Source organism: Aegilops tauschii, chromosome 3, assembly GCF_002575655.3.
Source record: "Aegilops tauschii subsp. strangulata cultivar AL8/78 chromosome 3, Aet v6.0, whole genome shotgun sequence".
Lineage (NCBI taxonomy): Eukaryota > Viridiplantae > Streptophyta > Magnoliopsida > Poales > Poaceae > Aegilops > Aegilops tauschii.
In genome coordinates this window covers 505,753,117-505,763,858 of record NC_053037.3, presented here as the reverse complement: position 1 = coordinate 505,763,858, position 10,742 = coordinate 505,753,117, and the positions used below count along the sequence as shown (strand labels likewise).

At 45.5% G+C, this 10,742-nt stretch overlaps 1 protein-coding gene and 1 long non-coding RNA gene across 3 annotated transcripts; both read right to left on the bottom strand.

The window, feature by feature from the left end:
* Positions 1–823: 823 nt before the first annotated feature.
* LOC141042478 (uncharacterized) lies at positions 824–1,072 on the bottom strand. Its single transcript, XR_012205450.1, has 2 exons — positions 955–1,072; positions 824–875 (listed from the first exon to the last, which is right to left on the bottom strand). It is a non-coding gene; the product is annotated as an uncharacterized lncRNA (long non-coding RNA).
* A 329-nt stretch (positions 1,073–1,401) lies between these two features.
* Positions 1,402–7,728, bottom strand: LOC109742363 (beta-galactosidase 3). Of its 2 annotated transcripts, XM_020301451.4 has the most exons (19): positions 7,423–7,724; positions 7,245–7,340; positions 7,059–7,171; positions 6,888–6,954; positions 6,708–6,800; positions 6,480–6,623; positions 5,875–5,963; positions 5,649–5,754; positions 5,324–5,411; positions 5,124–5,242; positions 4,718–4,882; positions 4,270–4,454; positions 3,995–4,098; positions 3,614–3,723; positions 3,292–3,399; positions 3,023–3,133; positions 2,705–2,916; positions 2,273–2,609; positions 1,402–1,920 (listed from the first exon to the last, which is right to left on the bottom strand). In XM_020301451.4, the coding sequence occupies exons 1-19, from the start codon at positions 7,597–7,599 to the stop codon at positions 1,810–1,812; spliced, it is 2,535 nt and encodes an 844-aa protein (XP_020157040.1). In that variant the 5' UTR covers positions 7,600–7,724; the 3' UTR covers positions 1,402–1,809. The 2 variants fall into 2 exon arrangements, 1 of the variants encoding a protein (XP_020157040.1); XR_002227843.4 differs by lacking the exons at positions 1,402–1,920; positions 2,273–2,609 and having other exon boundaries at positions 2,749–2,916; positions 3,292–3,392; positions 7,423–7,728.
* Between the last annotated feature and the right edge of the window lie 3,014 nt (positions 7,729–10,742).

Genomic DNA, 10,742 nt, shown 5'->3' with positions numbered 1-10,742 from the left:
CTTATCGCAGCTGCATGGTAACTCAACAGTGCGGCTGACACTTGAGTCGCTTTGCTTTCTTTCGTTTTCTGGGTTTGGATTTCATTTTCCCGCACGTCTTTGTTGGAAACCGGTGCGAGAGAGACGACCACTCATGGATGAATTCAACATCAGTACACGACATCCATCATCATATATAAAAATCTCCCTCTCACTGTAGTGTCGGCAGATGAGGATAGATATAATCATATAATCCAGCTGCCATTCTGCCTAGATCCTCCAAATTCTGCACTAGCTAGAAACCCTATACATTATTTTACAAGAACAAAAATGTATATATTCCTCACAAGAACTTTCTGCAAAAGAGAGAGCTTGATTGGTTCAGACGACAGCAGGAATGGTTGATTGAACTTTTGAACAAATAACAAAGACAAGAAGCTTAAATTTCTTAATGAAAAAAACCCTGATAGGCCGTTGGGACTGCTGGAGGCATTATTTTCTTGTTGCAATTGGGAGCCTTATCATCTTCTCTTGCGCCAGCTTCAGATGGGACATACTTCCTCTGTAAACTACTATATGAGCGTTTAGATCACTACTTTAGTATTCTAAACGCTTTTATATTAGTTTACGGAGGGAGTATATAGCAATCATATACAGTACGGTATGGTAGTCCCCACATGTATATACGTATGCCGAATCGTCCAAAGCTTGCACTGTTAGGACGTATATATACACACAGCACGCTGGGTATTGATTACTGGCTTGTATTTTGTCTCCTGGTGATGTCTCCCAGACCAAAAGAGATGGCCGGACGATCCAAGTAGTAGGCTACAGTCGTACGTAGTATACGAGACACACTCGGTACCATCTTATTCCGTAATACTGGTCCACCATGCCTGTGATTAAGAAAAGAATGGCGGTTGTCAGTTGAACAGCCTGGCCAATCTTATAGCTACAACGAGTTGGTGGCCTCACTGTCAGAGATGATGATAATACTGGTGCACTTTTAAGGCTTGCTTGACAAGCCTCTAAATGCAGACAATCTTCTGCAACAACCCAGATGCCTCGGCAAAAATTCTGGTTATACTCCGCCAACCTGATGACTTTACTGAAGAAGAATCTGAACTTTACATGCTATATAAGATGTTTGTCTGTCAGTTTGGGGAAGAGTCTGAAAGCTTCCGTCAGATGCTTAGCGTTAAGATCACATGTGTACAGAATACGTGCCACATGCACGTACGTACGTACGATGTGGAATATTTGAAGCTCGGTCCAAGAGTTGGGACGAATGATTCTGTCTGTTAGCTCAGATGTCGCCCTGCATGTGAGCGTGATGTGATCTACATCTGCTGTCAATGAGTCAACCAAAGAGAGCAACAACCCAACGTACGGAAGAATGGGAATACGATAGGGGGGAAAATGTGTGAACTGAACCTGACAGAACTGGCCTTAATTAAGCAAGAGATTCCTCACAGTACATCAGCATTGATATAGGAGGTTCATGATGCGTTGTAAAATATGCTTCGTGGTAGTTTGCTTGCTCGTGGTTTGAACTCATGGCCACATTAGGTATAACGAGCCTGAGACGCAACGCATTTGCTCATATGGCCAGCATCCTGAATAGCACCATGGCATCGTCCATCACGAGAACTCGACGAAACAAAGGCTAACATCAAGATGCTCAAAAGAAATCTGAACCTAAATCAAGGTAGCCTTCCACTTCCAGGTTGTCATATTGCGTAAAAGCAAACCAGCACTGCAGCTTCCGAACTTGATTTTCGACGAGCAGATTTGTAGTGGTGGAACCCTCAGCTGAGTAGAACTCACGGATTAAGAACAGTCTGCTTCAATGGCAAGTGTTTTGGTGACGCCAGGGCATGGATCTTCTCCGAATCCCTCGTCTGACAGCGAAACTGTGCAGCTGTTGATGTTCAGACAGGCCTGCAGAGAATAAAAAGGACTGCTCAGGAAATATACAAACTTTTGTCTGGTCAATCAAATCTTAGATCTCTATGCAATGATGATCCAGAAACAGCCCTTAGACACGACTCGCATGGCACGCATGTTAGCCTGGAAATGGAATGTTAAAACCTGCTACATGTCTAATCTGTTCCCAGTTGCAGCATTACTGAAGCCTGGAAAGTCAGAGCTGACAGCCATGGAATTCCAAGACTAGATTCATGTGCACCGATCCAAATCCACGTGCATCAACACTCCTACGCCAGATTTGATGCCTATCGAGTCCCGGATAAGAATCGGGTGCGATTTTACGTCGAGAAACCGGAAATGTTACCTTCTCAACAACAGATAGAGAGTCTGGATGGTGGCAGCTTCCTTGTTGGTAGGATCTGCAAGTTCCACTGGGGTCTCCGAAGCTCGCAAACTTGATTGAAGAGATGTTTTTGCCCTTGGGGCAAGACAGCTGTACTTTTGCTGCTAATGGGTTTTCATCTGAGATGCTTTTATCCCAGGACTCCAAGTCTATGGAAGGATAATTCTCCGAGACAAAGGAGCAAACACTTGTCGCGACCCTTCTCGAGAATGTAATCTTCGTGGGATCCCCACCCTGCTCCTCAAAGACCACAAGGGTGTTCCCTGATGGGTGAAACCATGACCTTGGGACATGGTACCTTTGTTCAGAAGTGAAACAGAAATGTGAGACACAAGAGAACAATGGCATAACATAATTAGGATGGTGAGCTGTGCCAAATGTCGGTCACGGTACCATCTTTGAGTCGGCTTTCCACATCCAGCCCTGCACTTGTTTGGAGAAAATTTCCCTCTGTAGTCGCAGCTCGGAGTGCACCTGTCATCAGTAGGACTTGTCCTGGGCCAGTACCTCCCTATGGCATTTCCATTCAACCAAACCAGGCCTTTCCCCATGGACTGCATGTCTAGCCCAACTGGGTCATCTCCTTGTGGAACGTCAACATTCACCTAGGAAGTACATTGGATTGGTACACGTAATGATGTGAAGAAACCATCCTTTTCCAAAAAAAAAAAAGTGAAGAAATCATCGAGAGTAAAGATCATAAGATGTTACCTTGTACCATGTCAAAGGCTGATGTTTTGGTGGCTCAGATTGTGGCCTCCACCTTTGGTTATTCCCTTGATCGGGCTTAAATAAACGGTAGTGTTCACCTTCCAACCCAATCTACCAACAAATACATAACAAACACACTCATCTCGATTATGCAAAATTCTGGACATAAAAATCAGGAGTCAAAACATATAAGTAGCTAAGAAATACAATCTGCTTCCAAATTGAGTTCTCAATAGAAGTTTCCATATGAAGAATATTGATGACAGTACCTTGTATGCCCAATTGTTTGAAGACAAGTCCATCGTTCCATTTTGCATTCCAGAGATGTTCACACTTGTAAGGCCAGCTCCCACCCATTCATAATAGGGTCCTGCACTCTTAGAAAGTGCATAAAGTTACAATAAGATAAGCAGTTTTAACTTTCATGTGACCTGCTACTAGTACATAGTAGAAGTTAACGAAGGGCCGTAGGCTGATCTTCTCAAAAGTGTGTAAACTGCATATATATGCACATAAAAATAGCATGGGCATGTAAAGAAAAGCATACATATAATGCAATGTTAAATCGTTTGTACAGGTAGAGAAGCTTACTTTCAATCCAACAGTCATGCTCAGTAGTGCAATTTCATTCTTCCCAGCCTTCAAGTTGATGGGCATTTGCACACTGAAACTTGATTCTGAGCCATTACCATATGCACTACCTGAGAAAGACATCTATGGAAGGTAAGTGTGATGACAGAGCAACTCAAACTGAAGAGAACTGTAGATTGTAAAGAACTAGTATCCAAGGGTCAGAGATGCTGCTGACGACGTATGATTCAACCACCCTCTGAAGAGTTGTTATAACAACCTCTCTACTTCTTAAGATATATTTTGACCATACAAAAAATGTTTATACCCCAAAGAGCAATATAGGCTGAATTAGAACTGCACAAACACTATCTCTCAGTGTAAAGTGAGTAAAGAACAGACCTATGAGCATATTATTCAGGAAAGCGTGAACAGCATGGCCTTTGGAGCCGATATTAAGAATGGGATGGTTCCCACTTGCAGGATAATTTCTGTCCACATCAAAACTGCAAATTTCATTCAAAGAATGGGTCACGTACAGAACTGGAAGTGCTTAGGATGGTACAGAACAAAATATACTAGAACATAAATAGCACTAAGACCTCCCCTCTTTAGTTGATACCAAAAAAGATTATCAACATACTAAGAATACATGATACAGCCTGTAGTAGACGAACCTTGTAGTGTGCCACAGGTAATCAGTAGAGTCTTTTGTTGTATTAATATGGTCCACAAATTCATTTCGTACGAAGTCATTTTTATCCCAAATGCCGATTCTCTCTGTGAAAATGCTCCACTGATCAGGTTTTGATGCTTGCAAAGTTTCCGGAACCATGTCCACCATCAAAGTTTGAGATCGAACCTGAAGATGATCAATCATCAAGAACCGAAGTAATAAGAGAGAGTCGTGAGCTAAATATCGTGTTTCTCAGTTAAGCATTGAATAATCTGATGTTGGCTATACACTTTTCTGAGGAACCATATTGTGAGCTAGTCGTGAGCTATACTTTTCTCCTTTTCATTTCTTCTGTTATTTTCTGTTTCATTTTCTCAGAAGAACGATGTTCATTTAAACAAGGCTGAATGTGTTTTATTCTGAAACCCATTAAAAGGAAAATCAAATACCTTTGCAGTGTTGAAAACCACATTCTTGCAGTCAGGTAGGATGCTAACTGACCAAGCAGGAAGATCATATTGTCTGTTCCTGAAAGTGACAACTTTGTCCTTTTCTGAATCAATGTTAGCCAGGAATGCAACACATCCTCCTGAGTGATCAGTGTAAACATCAGCCTGCAAGCAGAAGTTGATATTAGCACAGGTTGAGGTTGACTTAATGATGTAGTCAATACGTGGGCTATATATAAAGCAGCGTGTATCATGTAAACACAAGGTGCTATTTACAACAGAGATAGATTTTACTACTTAGTTTCAGACTAAAAAGAGAACAAGCATGTAGATGTAAGTGTATCACATAACTGGGTTGGTGCAGCGTTAGATCAATTATAACCCAACAGAAGGCAATAAAGCTTACCTCTTGTTGAGGTCCAAGAGAGAGTAACGTTGAGTTTCCAAAAAGCAGACTATGTTCACACAATTTTATAGATTTGTGAAGCTCCTTCAGATGTGCCCATTTTGGAAATCGCTTAAGGCCTGAAATCCAGATCAAGGAACAATGTTCAGATGGTTCTAGGCACAAGATTATTGATGGACCCAAGATCAATAGAGCCTAACCATATTCATCAATTGGTGCATCATAGTCATAGCTAGTTGTAATGAACGGCCCTCCAGCAGTACGATCAAAGTTCGTTCCACCATGGTACTTCAAAAGGACAATGAAGACTTGGTCAATTTTCAGTACAATGAAATCATCATCAGTTTCCAATCAATAAAAAAATCATCATCATCAGTTACCCTATCAAGTATCAACTGAATATGATTTCAGATATTTGACCGTAATATTGGAGTGTCTTTGCCAAGTTAGAATATGAGATGTGGTATCCCTTGTGAAGTTATAATACAAGAAAAGCTAGAATATGAACTATGCACAAAGCAATACCACATAGTAATTCTGAACGCTGCCACCTTTCCCAAAAAACCGTGCAACAGAAAATGCAACATCCTCAGGGGGTCTGTGGGGATTACTTTCACCAAAAGTCTGGAACCTAAACAAAAATGGAAATAAATAAGATGCAGGAGATGCTTTCCATAACGTGTTATGAAAAATAGCAGAAGTAACTGTAAATTATAATTGGTTACTAATGAAAGTGTGTCAAATGCATTACCATCCTGGCCAATTCTCTGTCCAAATTTTTGGCTGGGTTGGCAAATTTGGCTTGAATTGATCGCAGTAGAATGAATTACAGGTGTTTATCTGCAAATGTCAGTTGCGTCAGTGAATAGCTTTGCCCCAAAAGAACTCGTCAATTGCATCAATTACCAAGCTCATGCATGTATAGATATCAAGATGCTGCTAATCACATAACAATGAATTTTTTATGAAGATATAACCATGACTATTTGTGCAAGTGCACTCTTACAGTCCTGATTCCTAAGGGGCAAGAGCAGCACTAGCTCTATGTTATCAATAACGAAGCTACATCTACTGATTTTTATTTTTATTTTTATTTTTGCGGGAGAAGCTACATCTACTGATGATCTGCTGTTTAGTGTTTTACCTATTGTAATGGCCCTCAATTAGAACACAATTTCAGGAGCAAGCCATAATTCATAAAATACACCAATAACAAAAAGAATTGCAGTTGGGCTGGTCATTCAAAAAAAATTGATGGCATACGATGCAATTTGAGTGAAAATATGTATGATGAGGCAATCCATGTCTTAACTGTTGCATACTCCTACAACATAAGGCACTGAATGAGAAACTAACCACATGATCAGGAACATCGTACTGCTGGCACATGATCCAAGGGACGCCGGTGTTCTGCGCCAGAGCCATACTACCTGCCCACATTGCATATGCCTTGCCACCAGCTCCATACGCTTGTTGATAATATCCATACTCGTTTTCAATCTGGAAAGCACATATTTAGTTTCAGACAATCTGAACCTGTCAATTCTGACGAACATCGATCTCAAAGTTGACTGGAATCACAACCTGAGCTAGGATGATGTGCCCTCCCTGCGAAGCGAAAAACCGCTCTTTCTTCATCATGTCGACGATTTTCGTCGTGAAGCTCTTCATGTGAGACTGCATAATAGTGAGTGTCGCTTGGGTTATCACCCAAACCGGCAAAACTTACCACAAGACACTATATAATTCACAAGCCACCCTCACCTTGAATGGCTCGTTATTCGTCCGGAACACCGTTCCAGGTATGTAATGCAACCACGCAGGCACGCCCCTGAAACCCACACACATAGCTGAACAAGTTCCCACAGAAACGAGATGACAGCAAATATGTAGAGCTGCACCAAGACAGAGACAGTGAAAGGGAAGGAAGCGGACCCGAAGTTCCACTCGGCGGCGACGAAGGGGCCGATGCGCAGCATGAGGTAGAGCCCGGCGTCCTTGACGACCCTCGCGAACTGCACCAGGTCGAACCGGTCCTCGAAGTAGTACTGCAATCCCTGGTTTGTGAAGAACAGACTAAATGCATCACGAAAATTTGAAGCATCGCGGCGGCGGGCGGACCTTGCCGGGGGCGGTCTCGTGGCCGTTCCAGAAGACGTAGGTCTCGATGCAGTCGGCGCCGCCGTCCTTGGCCTCGGCCACCAGCTTGGGCCACATCTGCGAGCACGCGCAGCAGACGAGGTCACCACCACTGGCGCTGTCCTGCTAATGTATGTGCTGGGGAGGGGCAGGGGCGTACCGCGGGGACGCTGCGGGGGTAGTGGATGGAGGCGGAGATGAGCAGGCGGCGGCGGCCGGAGATGACGAGGGAGCGGTGGTCGTACGTCACACCGGACGCGGCGGCGGCGGCGACCACGAGCAACGGATGCAGCAGCAGGAGCCATGGGAGCAGCCGAGGACCGGCGACGGCGGCCATGGCTAGAGCCGAGGCGGGGGCGGAGGCGTGGCGACGTGTGTACGGCGCGCCGGTGGTGGCTTAAATAGAGTGCAGAGGCAGTGTCAGTCAGTGTGCGGGGTGGGAGTGAGACGCCCGCCGTGGATGGATGGATGATGGAGGACAGCGATACGCTCGGGAATTATTGCGCCACGCGGTGACTGGTGTTTTTCGTGGGGCACCGGACCGGAGCCTGTAGGGATTGGGTGCTCCAGACTCCCAAGTGCCCGTGCGCTGCTGGCTGCTGTGTCCTACTCCTAGCGCCCACACGCCACGGCGACGGCGGCATCAGCCATCAGATTGTGGGCTGTGGCCGGTCGAGAACCCGAGATGGGCACGGCCGCACGAGAAGGAAAAGATGGGAAAAGGATCGATTGCCGGGGAGAGCGGACCCGGCCACACGCGGTGCTGCCGTTCGGGGTGCGCGCAGCGGATGGGGGTGAGACGCGGGGTGTGGGAGGAACCGGGAACCGGGAAGCGTGGAGCGAGTCGGCGTCGCGCCGCATGTGACCTCGGTCGGATGAAGGAAGGCCCACCGCGTCGGCTTACTAAGGCCAACTCCACCCCGCGACCCCATTCTAATGCGTCCGTTTGGGTAAAATGGAAGAATCAGACGGCCCAGCGCGCGGCATAAACGGACTTTTTGTCCGCTTTCGACCCATCCCCGGTTCAAATTTGCGCCGCTTTTGAGGTGAAACGGATAGCACGCGGACGGGCGGGCCGTCTGCGCGTGTCCTCCCCTGGCCCGCCCGTCAGTGGCACACGGACGCCTTTTTCTATCCGCCCGTCCCTCCCTCTGGCCGCACCCCCTCCACTCTTTTTCACTCTTCTCCACTCTTCCCCATTCTTCCCCTCGCCACCGCCATTGCAGCTGTGCAGCTCGGACGCGCGCTCGCCCAGCCCCTTCCCCTCGGTGCCCCCGAGCTACCCAACCACGGCCACCTGATTTGCGCACCCGTCGGCCTGATTTGGGGCGGATCCGGTCGGTCTTGAGCTCGCCCGGCTGTGGGAGGCTGCGCCGTGCCATGGACTAGCCGGGCACCGGGCCGGAAGGCCCTGGCAGGGCCGCAAGGCCGCATGCAGGCAGTGGCTCCTCCTCTAGCCGCTCGGATCTACACCGTCGGTGGTCCGCCGGCAGATACACGAATGGCGGTCGGCCGGGCTCGGTGCTAGGCCAAAAGCTTGTCGGCGCACCGTTGCCACTCATTAAGTGCGACCACTGCCCAATGAAGGTCGTGCGCTGCGTGTCTACAACGCCGGAACATCCCGGATGGGTGTTCATCAATTGCTTAAAGGATGGGGTGTGTGCTCTTTTTAGCTTTGGTTGTGCTCTTAGATTCGACTAGTTGTGCTAACTTAAAATTTATTGTGTAGCATGGATGCAAGTTTTGGTATTGAAAAGAAGAGTACATCGATATATTGATAGAGTGCAATTTAGTAGATGTTCATGCACTTTTAGCTAGCATAGAGGCTAGAGATGAGACTAGTGCACTTGTTGCTAGATTAGAGGCTAGACATAAGACTAGATGCGAGGAAGCAACCTCTACTTCTTTAGACTATAAGATGAAAGAAGCACGCAAGATCGAGCCTCCTCCGCAGATAAACAATGAATGCATCGAGAAGGCACTAATCCAACTTACAGGAGCAATTATGGAAGTTGGATATCTTCTAAAATGTATTCTTGTGGTACTTGTTTCTTTTTGTCTTGATTTTCTAGTCAAAATTTGGTGATGTATTCCCATGTACCAAAAATGAATGATGAAAAAAAGTTAAGGGATTGCAAAGAAAAATGTACGCGGACAGGATGCGGACGGGATGCGTCCGCGCGTTGGGCGCACGGCCACCGCATCCCAGAAACTGCCCGGATACGACCCCATTGCCCTACCCAAACGAACAGAATCCGGGCAAAACGGACGTCTGTTTGAGGTCACGCGGTGGAGTTGGCCTAAACCACCGTAGTCCCTACCCGTGCCCGGTCTCCGGAGCGCTGCCGGCGGTGCATCGAGCCGTACGGCTCTGGGAGCCGGAGTAGTAAATATTAGGTGCACTAAAATTATCATTGAGTTATGGGCCCTGATGTTTTCATCTTAACATACTACACTTAATTGGCTTTAGATTTTGTTAGTGTGAGTTTTATTTACTATATAATAGAGAGGCTAATCTAGTAATAGCTGATAGTTTAGCTAAACATTCTTGTAGCTGAGTTTGTCTGAAACTTGGGAGTCCGATGCTAATGACTTTATTCTTCCTCCTCACGCAAACGATATGACAATTATGTGAGGAATAAAATTTTAATGCTTAAAAAATGCGGGAGTAGTAAATAAACTTTCTTTTTACAATCATCTCCTCCTCATGTATTCATTCACGAGGATCGCAGCATCACTTTTGACGGTGTCCATCCAGAGGTGTGAAGGAGAAAATCTAGTTGTCCTTGCCAATTCACAATCTACTTGATTCTTTGTCAATTATGATGATCATAAATGACATGAGTAAAATCAAACAACAGAAAATAATAGTCAGAGATAACAGAAGCAACTGAAGAAGAGTAACCAACAATTAGGGCAGCAACAACCTTCGCATTATCAGAGTTGGCCTCGATCTTATTACATCCAACTGTATGTGCAAGGCTCATTCCAAACCTCACTCCAACTACCTCTGTTGTGAATGAGTCAAAGCAAAGATCAATCTCTTCATTGGCGACTACACTGAACTTTCCATGGTGATCTTGGATGACTGCTCCAACAGTCCTCTGGAGCTTGTCCACATCAAAACCCACGTCAATGTTTAGTTTAACGTAGCCATGTCTTGGTTTCAATCAAGCGTCCTATCTCATTTACCAAAATATGCTTTCGCCCTGCTGCTTTATATATAAAGCAAGCCACAAGGTCACACACAAAGGTCCCATACAAACATAGTTCAAGAGGGTTTTGCTGAGAGCACAACTCAACAAGTCCTATTTCATTTTGGTCCTAGGGTTGTATGAGATAATATAGTTAGCTGCTAAACATCTCACCATCATATTAATTTGAGCAGCATTTTGTGTTTCTTCTTCGTGCGTCGACTTATGTGCTCACCTTAAAAAGGGAGGGTATGATTATAATTCTATTTAATGTTCCAAGGTCCTT

Bases quoted from the DNA above. Each gene is read 5' to 3' on its own strand.
- LOC109742363 (XM_020301451.4), bottom strand. From the start codon at position 7,599: ATGGCCGCCGTCGCCGGTCCTCGGCTGCTCCCATGGCTCCTGCTGCTG. The intron at 5,964-6,479 runs GTTAGTTTCTCA...TGACATTTGCAG, and splicing joins ACGATGTTCCTGATCATGTG to ATAAACACCTGTAATTCATT. The intron at 5,243-5,323 runs GTTAGGCTCTAT...TCTGGATTTCAG, and splicing joins TGCACCAATTGATGAATATG to GCCTTAAGCGATTTCCAAAA.